Source organism: Paramormyrops kingsleyae, chromosome 14 (assembly GCF_048594095.1).
Source record: "Paramormyrops kingsleyae isolate MSU_618 chromosome 14, PKINGS_0.4, whole genome shotgun sequence".
NCBI classification, from domain to species: domain Eukaryota; kingdom Metazoa; phylum Chordata; class Actinopteri; order Osteoglossiformes; family Mormyridae; genus Paramormyrops; species Paramormyrops kingsleyae.
The window spans coordinates 9022765-9048800 of NC_132810.1; the positions used below are offsets into that span (position 1 = coordinate 9022765).

The 26036-nt window shown below is 46.7% G+C and overlaps 1 protein-coding gene across 1 annotated transcript; it reads left to right on the forward strand.

Moving 5' to 3' along the window:
- Positions 1–2709: 2709 nt before the first annotated feature.
- Positions 2710–25700, forward strand: syndig1l (synapse differentiation inducing 1-like). Its single transcript, XM_023802418.2, has 4 exons — positions 2710–3603; positions 9407–9921; positions 18439–18576; positions 22041–25700. The coding sequence occupies exons 2-4, from the start codon at positions 9490–9492 to the stop codon at positions 22197–22199; spliced, it is 729 nt and encodes a 242-aa protein (XP_023658186.2). The 5' UTR covers positions 2710–3603; positions 9407–9489; the 3' UTR covers positions 22200–25700.
- Positions 25701–26036: the final 336 nt, after the last annotated feature.

Consider the following 26036-nt stretch of genomic DNA (forward strand, 5'->3'; position numbering starts at 1 on the left):
GATGTCACTTCTGTTTCCCGGGAGGACGCTGACACTTCCTGGTGCTCCATCCCCATGCGACATATCACTCTAGTGTGCGGTTCCTCTGTGGTGAAACAAGCTACCCATTCACACCCAGTCATCAGAATCCTGTTCAACCTTCAACACTCTCAGAACAAAATGTACCAATTTGTACCTTAGAGGGTATGATTACTTGCCACTGGGGCTGTACCCTCAAGATGCTGCCAATTGTAACCAAAGTTGTACATAAATGTGCCTATTAGGCTAATTTAAGGTACAGAAATGGACCATTGGGGGTACATTAATATTGTTTGTTGCGGCACAGGCGAGGAAAAGGGTGACGATCCACTGGTGGTTCCAAGAAAAGGGGGTTTAGTAGGGCACTGAGCACTAGGGAAGGAACAAACAAAAGGACTACGAGAGGTCAGGAAACAAGCAGGGAAAAATACTGAACTAACTAAAATCATGAAATAAAGCACAACTAAGAAAGCAAGCAAAACCACTGGGAATAGAACTGGCTGAGAATCGAGAACAACACATTATAACATTCACAAAGGCAGACTAAGGAACAGGACAAGAGCAGACACTTAAATACTCAAATAACGAGAACTAACAAAAGGTAGGTGTGAATCGTCAAGACAGTTAACCAATGAGCACAGTGCAGGGAAACAGGCCACAGGTGGAGAAACTAAACTAATAATTAACAAACACGGAAAACTAGGGGACTTAAACAAATACCAAACCCAGGAAGCAACCAATAAACACTATAGGAATTTCAACACAAAACTGAGGGCTAACACTAAGATGCACTAGGAGTACAAACACAAGCAGAACAGAATTAAATTGGACACAGGTAGGATAAACCAAACTTTAACACTAGAAAACAGAAGCCCAATGAACGAAGGAAATGAGGCTGGAGTCAAACCCATGACCCAAAGGTTACAGTCTTGGTATCACACACTCAACCCACTGAGCTATGCGGCAACTCAAGGAAACAGGAAAACACACTAGGGACTAGTATAAAGACAGAGGGAACAGGATGGCCAGCAACACCTGCTGGCCAAACGGGGACCTAAACCATAGGACAGGGATGGACAGGCACTGACCCTGACAGTTTGCACTTTGGAGAACAAGACTGTACTAGGGCTGTACCTTTATTATGACGGTGAAGAAACACCCCAAAACCCATCTGTTCCAGGAACATCTATCCTCAACTGAGCAAGTCTCTCTTGTGTCCAGGACACTCTTATTTATGCACTCGTCGTGTATCTGAAGCGGCCTTTTATTATCTCCTTGTATGGTACTTTATAACATATTGTATAGTTTTCTCCAAAGCTACTCATGGAAACTGAATCATTTCATATCTCACAATCTAACTTTCAACTGCATCAGAGCTTGACGTGTAATATAAGGGAGTCCATCCATTTTGCTTCTGGCAAGCAAACATCTGCGCAACAGCTGGCAATTAACAACAAGGCAGCCAAATCTGACTGCAGCCACTTGTTATGCAGCGGGTTTAATTTCTGTGTGAAACTGGCAGCCATTTCCACGTGTTCTTTCTATATGCTGGGTTTCAGCTGTTAATGCATCAGCACAAAAGGAACTTAAAATTAAAAAATGCACATTTAAAAATTAATAATCAGGTACAAATAAATAAAGATTAAAGGGATTAACAAAACTCACTGAAGTAAAAGTAAATGGATCTCTCTCTAAACACGTTGTCTTTGCTATGAAATAATAATAATAATAATAATAATAATAATAATACATCACATATCAAGATTTATTTTCTAACCTGAACTGGCCCACAAATACAATTGACCATTATATATTCACAGTATACAATTCTGATTTTATTTAAAGTACGGTGAAGATGTGGGCAATTCTGCCATAATAATTTTGCAAGGATGCTCTGTGCCGAGCGCACTAAACTGCTGTTAACGAGGAACGCGGATGTTCATGTGACTTTTAGTCCCGCGTATGGATTAAGTAATTTGACGCAATTCGTTCCATTTCTTTTTTACTGAAAATGTTTTTTTCGTTCGTTGAACGATTCACCTTTACGCGATGGGAATCTAGATCATCGTTGGCTTACGGTGTAAGTTGCAGAGCAGAAATGCGTCGGGTCACCGCTTTGTAGACCTACAGAATTAATGAGTCAAGGGAATCGATGGATGAATCGTTGGAAAAAACATAAAATATCATAGGCCTGTCGTAATTTATTAATTGACTAATTTCTTATTGTGATATAAACCTCTCCACGATGATGGAGTGTGTTAAATAGTCATACCATTAAAAATGTAAACAACAGGTCTTTGTAGAGGCACGACCACTTGTTAGTCAGTCTCCATAAATATGGAAACAAAGTTGACATGAAGTTGTCAAGAATACATTTCAGATTATTTTGATTCAATTTTTCAGCCAATTATTTATAATAGAGGTGTAAACGTTTTGGGGTAATTTGCTTGTTTAAATGCGAAACAGTTGATATAATCTTGTTTATTTGTTCGTGCTACTATGCAGCGTTAGTAGAAACACTTAGTATTTAAATATCTAAGCAAAAACGTATTGTACAAACATCTAGTAATTGTTTTAGTTTTGGCCAGATCCCGACAGGCACAGAGGGATTTGTGTGTGTGTGTGTGTGTGTGTGTAGTGGGGGGTGGTGTCGGGGGACCGAATAATGGCATACCTGGGCGGCAACCAGTATAGCGCCGTTTTTATAGCAGTACATTACAAAGGATGAACGCTGTCACCGGAGCATGATCGGTGACTTTACAACTCACACTCAGGAGAAATCGGGACGAGCCGGCGGTTTGATAGAACCATATCCAATATCCATCAAGGAAATGTTCGATGTAATCGCTTTGCATTGCAAGAAAACGTTTTCTTATCAAGAAGCTTTACCGAGATCTATATAATAAGGATTTGTCGGGGGAGAGGGTGACAGTGCCCAAGCGGGGCAGCTGACCCGGTCGCATCGTAGGCAAAGGCAGTCTCTTTGAACGTCTTTATAATATCCCCTGCCTATTTCCTCTCTAAATGGGTTTTATATTTGGGGTGCTATTCAGTGGGCTGACTCTTAATGGCCCCGAATTGTGTAGGAAAAATCCCATTTGGCTTCCCTCTTCTGCAGAGGCTTTGAAACACATTTCCTTCTCTCGCTCGGCGCGCAGAAGACAAGGCGCTACGTCCCCGCTCGGGTATTGATCCCGCAGCAATCGCTTATGCAGCCCTGAAGGACAGGCTAAGGGAACTATTTAAGCGACGCCGGAGTGTGCGGCATGCAGTCTGTCATATGTTTTTAAATCTCAAATACATATTAATAAACATCACCACTTGAAAGCTGAGATTACTGCGAACACCTGGAGAATGAAGGTTGAGATGCTCACACGCTCGGGGTTGTGACAATATTGTTCTCTTATGGTCTGGGATGAAACAGACCGCGATCTTAATTAAAACAACTTGGCAGATTTCCTTCAGGGAAATTTCCTTAAGGGACTAAACCCGTAATGTTGACCTTTTTTTCCTCCTGCGATGTTCAGAAAATTACATCGGAATGGTGTTCAGACCAACAGCGATAGGATTCTCCGAGAATAAAAGGTAGGAGTTATTTATGACAGCCGAAAATATAGTGGGAAACCTGCCGTTAAATTCTACGAATATGCTGTGTTTATTGGAAGACGCATTATTAATCTGTTATGATGACTGTAATAAAGATATATTATATATTTTTAATTAGACATACGGTATAGTTCACGTTCACTTAGTAGGCTACTAAATATACATGTGGGGAGCATTTTTGCACATCTTAAACATATTCACGCGTTTCTAATGTAACTGATATATAAAACTGCATATAAAAACTTAGAAGATTGTGTACAGATTAGTGTGAATTTGATAAAAGTCTGTTCAGAAGCATTGCATATCACAATAATTAATGTGTTGGAGTTTAAAAATAAAACGATGTCGAGCTTTTAATTCGAATCACTGAAATTTACGGTCTTAAGAAACGCAAACTAAATGCATAAAATAAAGTACTTCTGTGAGGATCGACGTTTCACGTCAAGTTGAAAGCAGTACAAAGTTGGTGCTCAGTATAACTGTTCGTTACGAACCACATGACGGGTGACTTACAAAAAAAATGCGCTATGTGATTGTATAGTTGTTATAAGTCTGTTATTTTCATCACTTGTTAGTGTAAAAGTAGACACATTTGAACAGGAACGTAAAGGAACAATATAAGTACTTCTGTTATTTGCAAGTTTATGATACATTTAATGTCTAGCTATTAAAATGGTTCCTGAGAATGGCGAGAGACTCGCCTTCTCACACGGACATTTTTAAACATCCTGAGAGCAGCACTTCCTGCCTCGGGTTATCTGTTGCCGTCAAGCAGGGTGTCTCCGTATGCAGTCACATAATGGAACTCGCCCTTATACAAGTGGCACAGATGAAAGTTTCCATGATGGTGTTTTGGTGGTGGGGGGGGGGGGTACCCAAGAGACCCCCCCGGGGAATGTCTGGATCGGATCGGACAGCACATGCATGGTCGGAACCTACAAGAACAATGTTATTAGAAATTCAGGTAATGGATTCATTTCTCAATCTGTCAAAGCTACCTGGTCAGATAAAAATATCTATTGTCTGTGCAAAGAAAATAGAATTTCATTGAATTTCACAAGGGGGGAGATGTTGTTGGATGGAACTTCATCTATTTAGCACAAGGGTGCAGGACTGAATAGATATTTACAGCGATGTACGGCGTGTTGAGGTATTCATTTGGAGGTGCCCAGTGTGGATCAACACCCACAGTGACAAGGAGAGAGGTCTGGGCTGTTGTTTACGAGTGTCGGACGTCGCAGCGGGAGCCTCCAATGGCAGCCGAGTGCGAGATGGTCGGAAGCATCGATCTCGCCTCCTCTCGGCCAATTAGCCGCCTCATGTGGAGGAATGGTTTGCACTCAGCTTTCGCGGATTTATTTAGCACCTGTACCAACGATCACCCGACGGACGCTAGGGCTGACTGGGCAGCCTCTGTGACCCCTGTCCCCCTGCAGGGCGTTAAGGGTGGAGAGTTAAAGAACAGAATCGCTGCGGTACTGTACAGATGTCGGTATGATGCGACGGACGCATGTAGCTCATTACTGCAAAGTTTGCGGAGGTTGAGACAGAAAGCCTCTTAACGGACTGGCTGCTGCAGGCTCCCTTGGGATACGACACCCCCCTTTATAACGCGGGCCCAGGCGGAAGCGTCATAGTCCAACTGGGGCACGTCACTGCGCCGCACTGGAGAAGAGACAGGGTCGCCTGAATCCGGCTGGAGAGGTAGTCACATGACCCACAGCATGTAAGGAGCAGGCTGGAGCGGCTCCACGGCAACCTGAAGGGGAGAAGTGGAAGCGAGTGGGTGAAGGAATGAGACTGTGCCCTGGGGCAAGGTGCCCCAGCAGGAGCACCCCAGTGATTACCAGTCAAAGCTAATTGATCACAGAGTGCAAAACATGCTTAACTAAGTAACCTGACCCCCTGGGCATTGTCTGCTTCGCAGATCAATAGCGTAATTACCTGTTATGCAAATAACACAGCGCCAGGTGAAATGTGATCAGCAGCCGAGATATAACTGATAGCACAGGTTTATACTCAGGACACTCAGCCGATTACCGAGCTGTGGAGAGCGTCAATAAGGAAAGTGCCCAGCAGCATGCCTTTTGCCCATCGCTGATCAATGACATTTGGACAAATCACTTTGTGACTGGTTTGAGGGGGGGGATCAGATTACAACAGAGCTGTTCATTGGTGTCTTCTTTTCATAATATACACTGAAAGCTTCTTCCTCTGTGTAAACATGCATTTTCCAAAACTCATTAAAAGAAACTACTCATCCCTCTCTCATTTCTCCTACAAAGCTCTCTTTTTCTCAGCTTGCATCCTGCCGCCCCCATTTCACCCCCTCCACTCCCCCAACTGTCTAGGCATTGTCTTCTTGTCCTGCTTTATTTCTCTGCTTCAGATTCTGATGCTACCAGCATGCGGGACATCATGGTGAGGCTGGATCTCTAGAAATTACATTCCCAGTCACGGCTTCCCCGGACTTCGTCACACTTCAGCTTTGTTTGAGGCGGCCATAAAATGTGTTCATTTTGTGCTCTTTAAAGAGTGCAGATGGACAGATGGCCTATAGGGGGCACCCAACAGGAAAACCCTTCTGTTTTACTTATACAATTTATACAAAATTGTTCTGAGGCCAGAACGAAAAATGATTGGTTCAGAGCGATAACCCAAGTAACTACAGGAAGCAGGACCATTGGTTGGGTTGGACCCACCTCCTCTACAATCTGATTGGTTATCTCTCTGAGCCAATCATTTTTCGTACTGCCCTCAGAACATGTAAGTAAGAATTATGTAAGTGAAACTCTCATGAGCGAAAACCCTCTCATCTGAAAACAAAATAAGTCCTGGCATACTAGTGATTTTTGAGGCGGCATTTACCACAGACCACAGAACTGTATCCACTATGACCCACCTGTCCTGTAGGTACTCTTTCTTATTTGCCATTGTGTGCAGAAAACTGCCTGATTTCACATTTCAAAATAAAGCTGCTGTCATTTATTATTGTGATGACTAAATTGAAAACTCCTACCTTTCAGCTGACCCCGTGAAACAGATTCTTTTTTCAAGAGCCACGACTGATTAATGTTGACATAGAAGTTCTTTATTGGAGTGGGGAAAGAAAATTAAGAATTGAAATCCTCCCAAGTCTTTGGGAAACAGTATTAATTCGCAGTAGATTTTTGTGTACAAATCATGTGTCTGGAAGCTGGAAGCGGACAAGATGGTTGATGTAGGGATAAAGGAGAATGATGAGTTTGATGATCCTCTGGCAATATCTAGCTGGGAGACAGAGCAGTGATCAGCAGCCAAAAGGCCCCTGACCTTGCAGGTCACTCTAAGCCAGTGCAAGTCACCAAAGGCCACGTCGCACACCAGCGTCCATGTCCTCAACTGCCTGCAATAGCCGAGAGGAGTGAGGTGATCACCTGGAGGATTAAGGGGGATATTTGTTGGCCTCCATAAGTGGGACTGAGAAAGACTCATTTGCTCTACAAGAAGCTCTTTCCTTTGACCTTCCCGGAGACCGACCCTACAAGTCTCACAGCGACTGCTTATTTTTATGCTAATTCCTGTCGTGACAGAAGTAGGTGTGCATCGTCTTGCCGGCCTGGCATTCTCAGGCTAGGCTGAGAATGGGGTGCTTAAAACAATGCAAGAAGGTTTCACGCGTGAAGGAAAGGATGACACCTGTACTGTGGGGAAGGCAGCAGAACTGCAATACAGGCAGGTATTAATACTTTTCTTGGACAAAAGAATGTGCTTCTATTATTTCTATAACCCTTAAAATGGGCCAGAAGGACACTAGGATGATGGGGGGGTATGCAGGGGGGTAGCAGACGAGTGCCCAGCTTCTATTGTATTTACTGCAAAGCCAGCATGGTAACCTACTTACCCCCCAAGCCTTGTTGCCCCTACCCCCGCCATTGTGGGGACCACCGTGGGCCAGTTCGCAATCTGCAGAGCTTGTCGTTTCGGTGACGGAAGTTCGACACCGGAGGATCATCAAGCGACGAAAAGCTGAACGCCGAGCAGCGTCGCCTGCGTCCGCATATAATAACGCCAATAACCGCCGATGCCGCTGCTCGCACACCAGCATGCTGAATGCACTGTTACAGCTGCTTGTGCGAGATAAACACGCGCTGTTTACCCAACATCCGTCTCTGGAAGTATTACACTGACACTCCAGTATTTACACACTGAAGCCTAGCAGATTAGTTGTAGATTATGGGCAAATCTTGCCTTCGCAGAGCCATAGAGAAAATGGCTGCTCTTCTATCGACGAAAAACGGAGCATATTGAGATTTTTTTCTCCTATAACGACATACTGACTGACGTGTATAAATGCACATACTCTGTCTTCCCAATGCAGAATAATAACACGATCAGTCATCTCCAAGCTATCAAACAATATTTGTTCTGAATTCCGGTTATTATTAATATTGTCATTGTTGTTGTTGTTATTATTTGAACAGTAGCCATATTACCTGCAGTTCTCTCTAGGTAATCTATTTGAAGCGAAGCAGGTTTGAGGTCTGGTCAGTACTTGGACGAGATACTAACTAGGAACACTGGGTTGCTGCTGGAAGAGGTGAAGAAGTGGCCAACAGGGTATACCCCATCCTGTGGTCCGTGTGGATCCCAATGCCCCAGTCCAGTGATGGGGACACTGTGCGGTAAAAATGGTGCCACCCTTCAGATGAAACGTAAAAGTGAAGTCCTGACTCTCTGAGGTCATACAAGATTGCTGGGCATCTTTCGAAAGAGTAGGGATGGTACCCTTAGGTCCCAGCTAAAATTGCCCAATGTGGCCCTTTCAAATCTGGCCTCCTAATCATCCCCTATGTCTAATTGGTAAATTCTCTCCTGCCACTTCACCACCTTAGCTTAGCTACAGTACTGTGTGGTGAGCGTATTGGTGCAGAATAGCTGCTGTTGCATCATCCAGGTGGGGGCTGCACAGTGGTGAGGGTTGAAGTGGCTCCCCTTTGATTCGGTAAAGCATTTTGGGTGTTTTGAACAGCGCTATGTACATGCAACATTCATTCATTCATTGAAGACTGTAACTAAAACAGGTTTCACATGTCTGAAGAGACTGGGTGTGATTCTTCACACATACACACCCACTGCTGTCATTCAATGCATGGCCTTCCTATCTTGCTTTGTTCGCCTTCACCATCATTCATCACTCTACGCCCGGATCGCAGCACCGTGCTTCTGTATGGACACCTGCAGCTGATGGAAAAAAAAAAATGCTGAAAAATTCCCTGCGCGTGACACACTAAACACAGCGTTGGCTGTCAGGGCCGTGAGCGAGATAGAGTGCCGGCCTTTAAATCCCGCCGGATCTGCCTGTGAAGGGCCTGAGGTGCGCTCTGCTGCGGCCAGGTGCCATGACGCGGAGATGGAAAGTAATTGGAATCTGGTGTGAGATGTCAGCGGCCTGCCCTCAACAGGAGGCCGTTTGTAATGGGGGCACCGCACGGAGGCGGCGATAAGGTGGTACGATACTGTACGCCACAAGTGCCATCGCCGGGGTTTACACGCTGCTCCGCATGACACCATGTAAATGTTAGGAAATCTCCTGAAAACCCCATGGACAGGCTGGTAAAGTTTGAACAGCACTAGAAGCAGTCAAGGCCCTAAAACACCTGAGTTTACATAATGTTTATAATTAGATGCAATTTTTTGGTTCAGCATAAGGGTTCCCAGAATGCAACACTCAGACTGGCTACGCCACCCTAGCCATTTTAACCATTCACACCCGATTAATCAAGTTTCCTGTTTTCCGTAGCTCCCAGGGAGGTGAACTCAGTTAGCTCCCATCATCCGCCTCGAGCTCCCTTCTGGTAGGACCTCTAGACCAGCCCCTCCACCATGGAGAGCCTGAGCGAGTTGCAGAACCCACTCTTGGACAAGGCCAACAAGCATGTGGTCAAGGGCGACTACGGCTACCAAGGTGACTTTCCCAGCAACCAGTACCAGGAGAACATCATCAACTACTTTGTGGCCGGAGGGGGAGGCGGTGACAGGGCCAAGGCGCAGCAGCTGCTGGACGCCACCTCCTTGCATCTGGCAGTGGAGGCCTTCTACAGACCCAACTTCATCCTGTACAAGGACGACGCCGTCAAGGCCAAGGATTATAAAAGTGAGTGCTGCGAGACCACCTTCACGGAGACTAAGGAGGCGGCCAACGAGGGCACCACCACCACCACCGACGATCCCCAGGCCAAGCTGCTGGGGGAGAATGACGTGAAGATCCAGACCGTGTCCTACGAGGTGGAGGAGGAGGAGTACCACGAGTATGAGGTGAGGAGCACTGGTGGTTAGCTTCCTTTCATAATGCATCTCGAGAGGTAACTGGCTGTACCAGCATTTGAATCCTGGTCCATCGGCTGGTGATCAGAACCACGAGCTGAACCCTCTATGTGAGGCAGATAAAGAGTTGGCTGTGTGCAGCGTCGTTATAAAGATTTCTGAAACACGTGAAGAGATGCTGTGGGGTATCTGGCTATAGCAAGACTGGGACCCCAATCATGCAGAAGGAACATCGAGGCTTGCGCTCCGGAACCCAGTGTTACACCCCTGGTCTAGGTCAGGAGGCCATAACAAGTAAGCAGGGGACTGAAGTGCTCTACAAGCAGGACAGCGAGTAGCGTGTTCATGTATCACACGGCTCTGAGAAGGTTCAAAACAAAGCAATTTTATTCATGTCTTTGTTATGGACACTGAAGGGAATTAGGGACAAGGGCGGAGCCAAAGACAAGAAAAGAAACAAACAAAACAGATCTCAAAACCCTAAAGTTTACTATCAAGAAATAAAGCAAAGAAAAAGAGCTACTTACCTCCTACCCAAACAAAACATAGAAGGGTTGCCCCCCCCGCCCGCCTACATAGTGTGTTTAACATCAACAGCCCTACGTGGATGTGTAGGTGTGCACTGCCTACCCAGTCCCCTTCCCTAAGCATATAGGTTTGATGAATAAAAGTCAAAAGTAGCTTAAAGGAAGGCAAAAACGAGCTTCACAAGCTTCAGCCCAAAAGAGCCGAATCCATCGCTGGGTGCAGTCATCTTTAAACGTTTTGCTCCTCCCAGATTGCAGGCTGTTCGTCGGCTGGCGCTGATTGGCAGAAAGTTCAACCAATCATGGGACCCAGCAGGAAAAAAAAAGAAAAGAGACAAATCACACAGGCTTGCATGTGTACATGTCACATTCCACATTGTGGAAATACTTCCAATTTTAAGAGATTGCAAAACTTTATTCAACGGTTGCTCTAATTACTTATTTAATCATGTATGATATTTGTAACATTCTTTGATTGTGTATAAACATTACCGCCCGTATTTGTGTAGTAATTTTTAAAGCGTAATGCCGAAAATGGTAGGTGTTTCCACAATTTTGGCCACCAGTGTATTTACACCCACAGCTCTCCAGGACATACTGGCTTCCCAGGACTGCTCTGTCCTCTAGCAGCTGTCATTTGCTCATACTGAGAGAATCCAAAGAACATACAGACCAGGGGATTCATAAGCAGAAATCAACACACATTATTAAGCAGTTGTATACTGAAATGTTGAAGTCAAGCAGAAAGCCAAACCTGGAAGTGACATTTCCTGAAGCACCTCTGATAGGCAGCGGTGTGCTCACAGGTGGGGGGGGGGGGCTCCGCTCTGTTTCACAATAAGTCCCAAAATACACCCCCCGCCCCCATCAAAACAGGAATGTCACCCCAAACTAATAATATATAATAATATAAATTCTCCATCTTGACAAGCAAGCTCAGGCATATATTTGTATCCTTAACTACTGGACAAACCTACGTCTGGTCTGGAAGAGGATTAAAGGACAGACTGTTTTATATATATATATATATATGGCTCTAGTCATGCACAGTCCAGGCCTTTCAACGGCTAGTAGCCTTTTCTAGTGTGAACCTTTGTGCATGTCCATTACAGGCATAAAGGACTTCCTCCACTTTACTCAGTGTTGAAAAGAAGCAGAAATACTTCGGAGGCTACAGCAATATTTCCATACCTGGCTTTTCAACGGCATTGTTGGTTGCGAGGGGAGGCGAGCTCTTAATTCGAGTACCACAATCCATTTACAACTCTTCAATGCTTGTTCATTTTAAAACCATACTAATCTCAATAATAATGGATGGTTATACAATCTATTTTCAACACAAAATGACTATCATTAGCAATCACTATTATATAACGATGATTATAACTGTGATGGAGAGAAACAATGGCTCTCTTTATATTATATGAGGATGATTATTATAGTTGAGGCGATGATGGTGATTATTGTCATCATGAAATTAGTCATTCTTGTCATTAACAAGATTATAGGGACCAAGGAACCCTGCAAGGAGTTGACATGGGGTGAACAGGGTGGACTGTCACAAACCAGCTGTGTCTACCTGAGCTGTCATTGTCACTGACATTGACTTCAGGGTGGGGGAAGGGACGTGTCCCACTCAATGTTATGAGAGTGATAAACTATACAGGAAATGGGGAGCGGAGCCTGACCAATGGCCCCACCCCTGCCACTACAAAACTGAGGAAGACTACTTTGATCTTGTAAATACAACTGTTTTGCAAAATCTTCTGCCCCCAGACTCCTTTAAATACAGGTGGGCATTTGCTATAACCTGATACAAGGCCGGGTGTTTTTTTTCCGATGCTAATTTTTTTTTTTCTAATTTATAGCTGTATATTAAAATGTTAAAGTCTTGCAGGAACCCAGACCAAGTACTGACATTTCATGTCAGTCCCTGGCACTGAGAATTACAGGCATGGCAGTGTTATTAAATCCCCCCCCCCCCCCCCCCGTTTTTATACACGGCCCACCCTACAGCTTCGATTCCTCCTCTAATATAATCAAGCCGACCATGAAAATTAATTTCATGCAGAGAGCCGCTATCCGCCTGCATTGCTAACGGCTCATCGGTCTCCTCCGCTGCTTCCCGTGGGAATATCCCTTTCCACATTGTCGCAGTGAATAACAAATCAATTATCCCATGTCCGCTGCTGTCTGCGCACCCACCCCTCAGAAGCGGAGCCGCCTCCCCCTCTCCCCGGTTCCGACCTTCGGAAACGTCCTTTGGTTTGACCCGTGATCACGACTAGCAGGCCTCTGAACATGAGGAACGTTATACTGAATCTGACCACCATGGACATCAGAAGGGGGCAGGATGGGCATGACGAGGGTGTGGTTGCCAGGGGTAGCAGGATCAGGTCCAGAAAGTACAAATCCAGGTCTTGTTTCAGCCAACCAGTTGAGTGCTCTGTGACTGTGACTCTTCATACTCAATTGGATTGTTGAAACAAAATCTTGGTCTGGATTTGTACTTTCTGGACCTGGACTTTCCATCTCCCATCTCTGGTTGTAAGACCCTTAATGTCACTGAAACATGATTCTACCCCCCTACACACACACACACACACACACTTTTGTTGGATTAAACAAAACTAGGGTGATATTACTACCCTCCCTCTCCTAGAATCCCCCTACTTTTAAAAAGGTTGATTCGCTCCTGCTGTCCACAGCAGCTGCTAAATCTGCCCAAGACTGAGCAAGGAAGACCTCCAATGCTGCCATGGTGAATTATGCATCCTGGAAGCTTTATGTTTTATATCCTTACCCTTCCTGCAGTGACCGGCAGATTGTTTTCGTCTCTCGGGGAAATTAATTATTATTATTGTTGATTTCATTCTCCGTTTCTTATGTAGCTAGCCAGTCAGTAGTATTTTTGCTAGGCAGAAGTGAGGAATGCAATGAGAAGAGCCGGCCGCCATCGAGCAGGAACATGAAGAACAGGCACGACACCAGCATACGATGCTACGCAACCCACCTTCTGCTGAAAGAAAAAGAAAAAACACAAGTGATCTCCCGCCGTGGAGGGTGGCACCAGACGCTGGAGGTCCATGGAAGCTTTCTCTGCCCAGGGGTCCACAGGCACGACAGGGGCTCATCTCCGGGCTTGACGCTTCCTGATGAGAGAAGTGGAGAGGGCGAATCAGCCGCCCCGACACACCGCAGCGTCTCCAGGCCAGGATCCCGGAAGGAGCCGTCTGATTAAGGCCAAAACATGCAGCAGCATTCAACTAGAACGCGGCTTGGGCTCCCTCATTAGTGGGGGGGATATGGGGTGACAGGACCAGAGCGCATCATCCGCCTGGCACCCAGCCCTGCGCGTCTCTGTGACTCCTGCCTACCGAATCTCCCACTCGTCTCCTTACTCCCAGGGGAGGGGATGAAAGGGTTTGGGGGTCTTTCATCTGGGTTTTTTTTGGCACTGCGTCTGATAGAAGAGCAGGGGGCCCCTGGGGGTTTGTCCCGCGGTGAGACCTGCTCTGATCCATGATGCTGGGTGCGTGTTACTGGTATTGGGAAAGGTGACGGGCTACACACCTATGCAGAACAGGCGCATGCTGAGGGCGTGCACGCATGTGGATGCGACTAGTCTGCTCAGGCATTTGTCTCCCGTCGTGTTATGGACGTCATCACCCAGGGCGAAGGATGCTTCCCATTTATGCAGCTGGATATTTTACTGGAGTGTCTTGCTCAGGGTTCATAGAGCACTGCACCCTCCCCTACTGTGGGACGTGAACTGACAACCTTCTGGTATGGATTCTAACAAGCAACAAAGGCTACGCACCTGAAGTGTGTGCCCTGAAGAAGTAATCTTCTGAAGAAATATTTGATTTTCATGTACAAGCCCTTTCCTTAGGGTGTCTGATGTAGCATTTTCTCTGTGGATATGGGTTATAACCCCATGACAGCTTTGGAACACCATAACGGCCTCCCAGCCCATGGGCCATAATCACACATTGCTGTCAGGTTGAGCGTGTAATCACTGGGGTACATTTTCAGGTTATCTGCACCTGAGGGGGGGGGGGGGGGGTTCTTGTGTGATTGTCCAGCACTCTGGCCCTCATGCCGAAGTGGGCAGGGCAAGGAAACACATGGGGGTCACAGCGTGTTTTGCACCGCATGCTTTGGGGGGATAATGGTGCATTTCTAGAAACCTGCACTTCTTACACATCTTTTTGGTCGGGGGAGGGGGCCTGTCGGGGGAGGGGGCCTGTCTCTGATAACATGCCTTGACGTTGTGGTGTCATAATTAACGAGATTGCCGAGAAAGCAATTCTAGGGTAATTAACACTATTAAAGGTTAAGAAATCCCATCAATATTACTTAGCAGAATAAAAATGTTTTTATATAAATTAGAGGTTACCAAATATGGGCCTTAAAATCTGCACCAAGATTTAGCACAAGACTAACAGTATGAGTAAGAAAGGAACCAGCACACAAGTAGCTTTTCCCTCCTTGCTCTTCTTCTCAGCGAATTCTCTCTCTCTCCCACTCTCTCCGTCTCTCCCCCTCTCCTGTATCCTGTGCGCTCTCCTCATTCCCTATTGGTCCAGTCATTCTCCATCCCCCATCATATGATGTGTTAAAGTAAACATGCCCGTCAACGCCACACGCCGCCAAGCAGCAAACGATACGAATAAATAAGCACGACAATATTCCCGTTTTGGCCGCAGACTGAATATCGGAGGCAGAATGCCGGGTGCAGCAATCACCCCTACCCTACCCGCGCCTGATATCCTGCCGGTTTGTTTCGATTCGAAAGCTAAGATGCCCGGAAACACATCCTGACACTCCGACATCCTGCCGTGAGGAAACCGAGGCCCTCATCGGCACGTGGAGCCCAGTGCAGGATGTTTTTAGGTGCCTGTTGTGCTTGCCCGTTGGAGGACTGGGCCTCTCTACTACGTTACTCTGATGTGTTTCACCCGACCACGCGGGTGGCTGGCAACCCAGGTGGTGGGTAAAAATAACAGCTGCATGTCATTAAACAAGTACTGCATAGAGAATATGGGGAACAATGGCATGTATCGGGAGCATTATTGAACAGGTTAGCTTTGGCAGACCTCCTCATACAGCGTCATCGATGGCATCAGTGCTGGATTGTCTGTTCTATGCTGCGTTGGCAGTGATCGAGGCTCTGCAGCACACGGCTCTTATGTAATTGCAGGTTCCGATGCCACTGGAACTGGAGGAAACTGGTACGTGCAGTTATTTGGTAAGACAGACCCAGATGGCATCACATGACTTACGCAAGCCCTTTAGCCAGCAGGTCAGGGACAGCCTGCTTATCCTCTGATCCAAACGTAATCCAATCAGAAGGATTTCACCTGAAAGCTTACGTGACATTGGATGGGAAGGAGGTATGGTGCTACTTAATGATTGGCGGATGGCTGGCTTGTATATATGGCACATTCAGGAGTTTGTATGCTTTGCTGTCATGGATTGATCAAACGCGTGTCTGTAAGAGCATGCATTTTGTTAGAGAAACAATGGGGGAGGAGACGAGGACTCTCCCAGCCAGGGAGGGGTTGTGGCCACACTGTGCAAAGTGGCACCTGTAGGGTCACTATTGGCTGCCTCCTGTAAAAACCGAGGCCTCCACATCATCATGGGAACTGAATGTAGGGGTAGACGTTAGTCAAGGCAAAGATGGTGTGGTGAAAATTCAGGGCTGCACCCCCAAAGACCACTGAGGCCAAATGACAGGGAGAAGCTCGAGTGGACATGCCAAGCATTCAGGATGTCAGGCCTGGTGGTGAAGGTCCATCCTTCATGGCATGAAAAACTTGGGTGCTCATTACTGTCACACCATTAAAGCAGCCTGACCTGTAGCTGAGACATTCTGCCCACTGTTTACCCTGCTGATCCAGGGCGAAGTGAGCAGCACTCGACACTTCCACCAGGGGGCAACAGCATGGAATATGGCCCATATGTAGGCTTTAGACAAACGTTGGTGTTTATTGTCAACATTCTTAGTGGGAAGGTCATGACACATGAGTGGGTGACAACTACAGTTTATTTACCTAGCACGGTAACACCATGAACTGTAAAATAGTGCCATATATTATGTAATCTCACTGCCAATTAATGTTAATAAGGATCTTCCTCCATCCATAATTCCAATAAATAAACTAGCTTGCATGAAATTGACTGTTTAAAATGCTCTTGATGTCTCCATGCAAGAAGATACCTTTTGAAGGCACTTATTAGTATGATGGTAATTAATGTAACGGAGTATCATGGCAAGTCCTTGGATCAAAGCTGTGTTTTTACCTGTCCTGAGCTGCTAGGGGAAGTTATTCACACACTAACGTCAACCTTGCGATGAAAAGCGAAGCTCACAGACTCTTAGCAAACGCACAGATCCATGAGCAGCTTTACATCATACAGCCCCGTTATTGTGAACGCAGAGAGGTACAGAATCGCTAGCAGTCTGAAAGTGCTTTTCACACAGCGGCTGAATCCAGGCCTGCATTTTCCTATCATAACTCCCGGTCCATCCACTCTGCCAAAGAGCCACCCTGTGTAGGCAGCGAGCGAGCGAGCGCATGCTGACCGCGCTAGAAGGTCTGCGCTGGGGCCGGGGGCCGGGGGCCGGGGGGGCGGGGTAGAGCTGGGCGATATCCTTCTCATACACACACACACACACATTTGGCACCAAGCAGGACATTTCTTAGCCGAAAGAAAAATCTGAAAGCATGAAAATATGATTTATGGCTAATTCATTAGATAGCCGCTGTTAAACCTTGCCGACTGGCCTCCGTGGAAAACAATCAGTGGGCCGGATTTAATTATGATTTAAAAATGTCTCGGACTAAAGTAGTGGTTCACAAACTTACGGTAAGCCCAAGCCACATACCACCGTTATAACCAACGTTTACATGCACTGATACCTTTGCGTACCATATTAGAAGTTCAAGGACAGTAGTGATAAAACTTTAAAAACTGCGTCGGAAATGTACACTAGAAGCCAGAACTGAAAGCCAAAAAAAAACCTTTCTGTATAAATCTTGCGTGGTCTGTAGCTTAAGTGTACCTCCCCAGCAAAACTAATAATCACCAGTTAGTCACTGTCAGACACCAGGTTACTGTCTGATATCATCAAATACCGATAAAATCATGACATCACACAGCCCTGGAGTGGGCAATCCTGCAGTACCAGCGTGTGTTACAAACCTGAGCACCTTTCAGACTCCTTCCTCTTACCACCAAGACATGAAGCGTTTACCCTTAACACGTATCAGCCGGAATATGGCCACCAGCAGCATCACCACACACTACAGCCTTAGCTGCCTCTCTGGCTGATTTCTCAGCAATTCCTCACTGAAAGCCCCTAAGGGAGAGCGAGCTACAGGCACTCTAGGTATTAAGAGCACCACGTTGCCAGCGTGCCCACAGATATTCAGCACAGGAGAGCGTGCATCAGGATGCACGGCCGGATTTAAACACCCTGACGGTGTTAGCTGTCTCCACACAGCGTGAAACTGCGACACCTAAGAGACTGTTTTTTGGAGGGGGTGGAAATATTGACACTTGAGGGCAAGTGCACTAAAAGCTAGATACTCCCCAGTAGATAAAAACTGAAATATTTATGATGCCTAGCACACTTTAGCAAATGGCTCAGATGGTAGAGTGGCCTACAGAGGTAAAAGCTCCGCACTGTACGTGACGAGTTTCCATCAGTCGCTTGGGAGCCCTATAGGGTTCACCTCTGACCCTTAAGAATCAGCAGCAGTCAGCTGCCTGTCTATTGCCTTCAGAGAAATTTTCAATATTATAGATGTCCAGGTATTTGCATAAAATATTTATGCACTATTTTGTCTTTTTGGTTAGAAGGGAACGTTTGTGTCTCACATACAGCTCTTTGCCAAATATAGTTGATAAGGTTCTCACAGGTTCTCTGACCTCCCCTGTACTGCCACCCCCCCCCCCCCCCCCATCCCAGAGCGACTGCTCCAGCGAGAGTGAGAGCGAGGACAACTTCGTCATGGTCCCACCACGAGACCACCTGGGCCTGGCCATCTTCTCCATGCTCTGCTGCTTCTGGCCCCTGGGCATCGCCGCCTTCTACTTCTCTCAGGGGGTAAGAATCTTAACGGCTGACCCAGGATCAGCTCAACACCGTATCTGGTCCCTAAGAACCTGCACGGCTGACTCAGGATCAGCTCACCACTGCATCTGGTCCCTAAGAACCTGCACGGCTGACCCAGGATCAGCTCACCACTGCATCTGGTCCCTAAGAACCTGCGTGGCTGTCCCGGGATCAGCTCACCACTGCATCTGGTCTGGATGCCATGCTTGGCACTGCAGTGGCATGGCTCAAACTGGCAGTCACTGCTAGGACTGAATATATATACTGTTAGGGCCATTCTGTTCTAGGCGGATTATCTCAGACAAGGGGAACTTGAGACATACTCAGGGATGTAACCTGTCACTCTGGGCTTGTGATGACTGCACTTTGATCCGGCATCAAATTACGTGATCCCCCGCTGATGTGAATTAAGAAGCGTGGGGAGGGACTCGGCAAAGCGGCGGTTCCGTTTAGCGCTGCGGCTCTGGGCCGCGCTGTCTGGGCGCTCGCCGTCTGCCGGCTCGCAGCGAGGGGCTGCTTTCCATTTTCTCAGCTCTTTGCAGAAAAGCCCCCCCCCCACCCTTCCCCCGTCACCCATCTCCAGCCACCTCCTGTCTCTGCCTGTAATAGATTTATAGACACACGCTGGAAGGACGACGGAGAGCCTGTGGATGGGGTAGGGAAGGCACTTATTTCAGGGCCAAGTATAATGATCTGCTGGAATAAGGTACAGGAATCTAGCATCATCCATTTTGTGCACTGAGACTCAGCATCATGCTATGAGCGCGCACTCGGCCCAGGTGAGAGCTCATTAGGGAATATCTACCGATGCAAAGTAATAACCAGCCTTCCGAAAGCAATACTTCCTGATCCCTGATGTTCACATTTTAAACCCAGATGTGTTTAGTGATTAGCACAATCCACTGTTTATATTCAATCAAATTAAATAAAACACTTCTATACTCAGTCATCTACTTTAACCATCCCAAGTCCGTGCCTGTCTTTGTGTGTAAATGAGGTTTGTGGCAATTCCATATGCAGAACACCACATGCAAGCACCATCCTGGGTCTTTATTAAGATTAATTCTTCAGAAATGTAAGAATCACTGGCAGGTGGCAGATTTCCCCATCCCCAAAGTCTCTTTTTACTAATAAACAATTTGGGGTAAGAAAGCTCGATTTCAACAGCATGCAGGACCAAGCGAGACGTCCACCCTCGACATTGCAGCAGAATCGATACATTTACTCTGGATTTAAAAGGTCAGGTGCCACCAACGAGCAGCCAGCAATGCCCCCCCCCCCCCCCACACACACACACACAGCATACACAGTGCGGCACTGAGGCTTGCTGCTCCCCATTGGCCAGGCAGGAGGAAGGCGACAAGCGCCCTCCCTTAATGAGACGTCTGCTGCCGCACCTCCTGTGGCAGGTGAACAGCTCCTCCTGCTCTGTAACTAAAACCCCATTTACACCCCCCCCTCCCCCAACCAAGAAAGCTGATGTGGATCCGTGATTAATTCGATTTACTTGATGTTGCCAAACACAACTGTCCACCTCTGAAGGAAACGGCTCGATATGACGTGACGAATCGTCCGCTTGGCTCTGAGAGCCAGCGGCTCCCCCTGGTGAAATTTGGGCTTGTTTGGATGTGGGGGGGGGGGGGGTCCCGGGGCTGCCTGGGTCCTTCCTGTGCATACATCACATTAACACACACTGGCAGCTGCTCACACAGGAGACTTTGACAATATTTGTCAAACTGTCTAATATTTAAACTATTAGCCATGCGTACGTATCATATGTATGAGCCTAGCAATCACAGATATGAGTTTATTAATCACATATATAAGCCTACAAAGGCAGCTCTTCAATGGAACAAAGCGTGATGAAGACCAAGCCTCCCTGCTGGGTCAATTGGGGTGAAAATGACACTATGTCTGAGGTCTAACTGCTGTCCTGTTACACCGAATATTCCGACGCAACGCACCCTGAAACCTCTGGCCTGTTCGTTCTTACATAGCCTGATCCGATATGAGTTTCAACCTCTAGTGAAAGCAGCCGCAGAGTGTGGTCAACCATCCACGGGGATGGTGGAAGACATGTGAGGGAAAATAACGGAGATGCTTGTCATCACAGCAACAGCGTGGGGGCGCTGCATAGAGCCTCCGGGTGCAGCATGTGGGCAAAAAAAGCGGCTTGCTAACTGGGGGCTGTGTAACCGTGGAGTGGCCTCAACATCCCTACAAGGGCTCCTGTATTCCATCTGCAGCCGTGACTGCAAGTCATTTCTAGTGCAAATGAGATAATGGACCTGATGTTAGGTTTAATTTTTAGTTGGTTGTCATAGCAACTAATGCTTACCTCTTTCTGAGATCCTTTTCGCCTTCCCATTTTCGACCTTGCGCCATAGTCTGCTGCATCTAACCTGTTTGAAAAGATTAAAGGATTAGACCAGGAAGATCCTGTTTGGTTGCATCCTTTCAGCCTTGGCTAATTACCGCAGTTGATCTGTAACTGGCTATTAATATCGTAGGGCAGGTCATTTTAGTCTTTTCATGAGTGACATAAAATAAAGGCTAATCAGTCTGTCCTCAGCATCCTAAATCCAACATCAAAGTTGAGGTGTATCTGTCTGTGAGGTGGGTGAGGGGGCGTGACCGAAAGTTTTATGTTCTCCGCAATGTGTATAAACAGATGTGTTGGTTGTTTTTGCCCCATTACTGTTATTGTTTTCTGAGACTTGATCTCCTGTAGATGATTTCCTATCCCCGCCTCACATGCCCACTGACCAATCCCTGGAAATAGACCCCAAACCCCAAATGAAGGCCCCATTCCAAGCGCAGAGCCACAGTTGATATTGCCACTCACTCAGCCACCTGCCAGGCAGATGCCATTGCAGTGATGGATAGAGTGGCAGTGAATTAAGTGAATTTCTGGGACCTTTAGGGTTAGGGTTAGGGTTAGGGTTAGTCTAACATCCCCATCCTGAGCTGCTTACGAAACCTTGCATATCAGTTTCTCTTGCAAAAATGCATATTCCGACACAGCTATGCAATCCGGAATATCATAACCATTAATGGATTTATGACAGCAGAACAAGCTATTATTCCCCCCTGGCATTTCCCCCCCCCAGCGGCTGAGCCGGGGGAGAATCACTGACAGTCCTTCTCATCCCATTTTAGTCATTTCCCTCCAAACACGTCACCCCCGAAGAAGAGGGAGCAAGGGGAAGACACTCGCAAACACTTCCTTGCATCGTTCATTACCGTCTCCAAGTTAAACGCTTTAACATCACCCCTGGAAACCAAGACTTTGGCTTTCAGACCAGGAGGAAACGCACCGTCGATCCCCATCACGCCATGACAGATCACTCACTCTTTATTACATTTGCTTTGTGCTTCTCCCTTTTTGTTCCATTCTTTTATTTCACACGTTCTCTTTCTCTCTCTCTCTGTCTCTCTCTCTCTCTTTCTTCCAGACCAGCAAGGCCATCGCTAAGGGAGACTTCCCCCTAGCCAGCACGGCCTCCCGGCGAGCTCTCCTCCTGGCCGCTCTGTCCATCACCATTGGGACGGGGGTCTACGTCGGCGTGGTTGTGGCCCTCATCGCCTATCTGTCGAAATCTGGCCACGTATAGGGTAGGCCTCCGCGGGCCCCCCCCGACTGGAGCCTGACTGACGCGGATGTGGGCCGTCAGACTCCACAGCGCCTCCTATTGGCCAACATCCACCCGCCACATCGGATTAGCCAGGGAAAGAAAGGGTGGGGGGGGGGGGTCACAGGGAGGGACTGAAGACTGTCTGCCGAAACGTTACCTTAACGAAACGGATATAAACATCACTCACATCGATTCTGGACTAAACCTGCTATCCAAGCCCTATTCCAGGCTGGTCGAATAACGGGGGGAGACGGACCAATTAGCAGAACTCCAAGGGAGCCTGCACAGACGGCGCCTGGAAGAGCGGGGGGCGACGCTGCTCTGCGATTCCCTCTGATTCACATAATTAGCACTGAGTTCTGCTTGGAGGAAATTGTAGGCTAACCGCTAATAGCTCCTCTTAATTCATAAACACAAACATATCCTGGAGGTCTAAGAGGGAAAAAAAAAAACCTACTTATCCCTCTGTTTTCCGGGACTAAAAGAGCCGATCTGTTCTTTTTTTAAAAAAGAATCCATGATGTACAGATGGTGTGTTAGCATGGAAACTGTTCCATCTGGAAATTGCTCGTGTTTGCCCAAGTGTTTTTGCAGGCATCAAGGCCCACTTTGATCTTGAAAAAGGTACCAGACGAGTGGCTGAGAACCGAGGCCCTGAACGGCAGGCGAGAGAATCGACAGGAGGACTGAGATAAAACCGTGACTCAGAAGAGAAAGAGGAAAAAGCCAAGGGCCGCCGTGGAAAGGAAGCAAAAAAAATGCTACCCATTGTGTCTTTCCCTTCAGAATAAATTAATCCGGCATGAGTGAGAATTCTCCCCTTTCTGCTGCAAGTTGCTGCACAGCCATGAGGCACAGAGGTGGAGATGGAATACTGCTGGATGTCAGGGACATGCAGTACAGTACATCGAGGTGTCTAAGGGAAGCCTGAAGGTCCGGTCCTTCTCGGATTCAGGGACCCCCTCAATCTGTTTCTCCTGCTGCCTCGTGCTTCCAGCTGAGTGTCGCCTGAAGCCCGGTGGGAGCTGGACCGTTACCTTCAGACGATTGATTGATGGAGCACATCAGGTACAGGAGAAAGACGATGACGTCTGAATGAAAAGAGCCAACTCTTGTTCTGGAACCTGTGGGACTTCAAAGTCCATGTCCTTGTCATTCTTTCCTTGGGGTCTCTACTCAACATAGGTGCTATAACAGCAGACAACCCTGATATATCACCATAGAGGCTCCTACATTGATTTCTTTGAAAGATCTCAATCTCAGCCGGTATCTACCCTGTCAAGACGACTGCTTTCAGCTGGCAGTTACTCTACCCGAAAATGCTATTTAATCAAAAGATGAGCTGCGCATTGTACCTTGGACCTTGAGTTATGACCCTGGGAAGCAATTCCATAAAGATGGAACAGTGTCTATTAATTGATATTCAGGACAAAAGTTGATGTCTCCTGGAGAGGAACGCTGCAGCAACTAGGCTAGACATTGCTTTGTGCTCTAAAGACTGCAGCCCAGACAAAACAAATGAATCACTGTGCTGCCACATTTGTTATCTAACACATGGAATACAGACCACTTAATTCCCATCAGTCAACAGGGCAGAATCCTAGAGTGCTCTGAAAGGCTTTTGGGTGACTCAGAATTCACCACCTTAGCTAAAATAAAAAACATAATCCTCAACAGAAAACAGGCAGTGTGATGTTAGGGCAGCAGTAGTGAAAATGAAAGGAGCAGGCAATGATTCTCAAACGGTGCAAAAAAAAAAAATCTTCCGGAAAATGAAATGTCTAATTTAATGGCACTGAATATGTGCTAAAAGAGGCTTCATACTTCCGGGGGAGTCAATATGATTCTGCTGGCCCTGAAAACCTTTATTCTCCACGACAACACCAGGAGCTGGAGCAAAAACACCAAAAAAAACAGCGAAGAGGTTAAAGTAAGAAACCTTTAGCCCTTTAAAACTTTTTGAAAAGATAGCATATGTTTACTGAGACCGCGAACGCATTAGCCTTATGGAAATTAAGTTAATGCTTGTGAGAAAAAACAAATATGTAACAGGTGGCAAAATAATTGATGCTGGGGAAAGAGAGACACAGACGGGCGAGTTTGGTGGCATTAATGTAAGCCGGAAGAGGATGAGAGCTCCACAAGGCTGAACTTGAACTAATCAGAACACCTGTCTGGATGTGCAGCTCCTCGAACAGGAGGACACTGATCAGGCAGCTCCTTTGCCCATATGAGGAGTCTGGGGTTCTAGGGTGCATCAGGGAGCGTAGGAGATCTGGGCTTTGCGTGATTCACTGTTGACATTCCGATACATGCCCAATGAGTCCCATAAGCAGCAGAGGGCCTCAAACTGGAGGTCACACACTGCACTGGTGTTGTATCCCAGCTGAAAATATTAGCTCACAGACCATTGTGACCTCGGTTTGACAGCTGTCACCATAGCAACTTCCATATGTGAGCAGTAACGACAGCTTCGAGATTTTGCGCCACAGCATGATCACCAGGAAGGATCCAGCACTGCACGCAGTGACAGGAGAAGCCCTGAGATGGATTTTGAGACGCGTCTTTCTATATGACCTGATTGGACATTTGATGTCTTGACAGGCAGTGTAAATACACATATATCTGATAACGCGAACTTCACGCCCGTGAGAGCATCGCTTCGACATTCAGGCGTGCAAAATCAAGAAGAAGACTGATGCTTTGATTCAGGCAGGCCTTCAATGAACCAGTGCTTCGTCGAGACCTAACTTCCCCCACCGTCCAGTCTTGGCCTTGTTCAGCTACTGGCCCCTTTTGACTGGTCATGTTCCTATGGAAACCGTCTCTGTGCTGAGCACCAGTGTTAACCTTGAACCTGGCGACTGAAAAATATCTGGAAAAAAAACAGTGTACATCATTAATGAGCTGCTCTGTAAATATAGTACCACTAAGTGTATTCTGCTGTTTGAGCGAGTCGAGGTTGTTTATCAGCGCTTTGAACCATCTAACACATACACATTACCATGTGTCACTAAGGAAAGAGACACCTGTACATATCGGGGAGAGCACATATTGTAATTATACAAAGCATTTTTAATTTCAGCTTCCCTGTGGATGTGTTCCTGATGATGTTAATACAAATGTATATCTCTCTGATGGACTGCCTAACGTTACCATAGGGATAAATGTAAATTGTTTGAATGAAAATATTTCCTTATTAAAATGTAATATCCTTCTCTGGATTTGCACACTCATGTGGCAGTGCAAATTCCATGCCCAAGATCCAAAAGTGCCACTAGGGGGAGTACCTACAGCTTGATCACAAAGAGCCAATTAGATGGCGCTTGAACTGGTGCTCCTCCAATCACATGGCGCGATTTCGGTGGGTCATTTCGGCTGGCCCTCGGTGGGTTGCCAGAGGGCCTTCTGCAGAGCTCTGTGGCAGATGGTGCGACTGTGTTCATATCTGTTGTTTGGAAATAAAAGGTGCAAACAGAACATGACAGATTGCCTGTTTCATTATCCGGGAACGCCTCACGCACGTCAGAGCTGTGCTGCACGGTCAAATTTTAAAGCGACAGCTCATAATTTTGTTACCGTAGGCGATCAAAATCGTGATGGTGTCACGTGGAATTCCCTGACAGCATTAAATCTACCTCCTTGCCTTGAAGGGGCTACAGTCTGTTTACGGGACCACTGGGTGATTAAATGTCAAGGATCCTGTATCTTTCTGATAGACAAATGGTCCCATGGTGAGATCATTTATTGCACAGTAACATGAGGGGGAGGAGTGATGCTACATATGCCTGCCAATGAGAGAACACATCCAGTTCC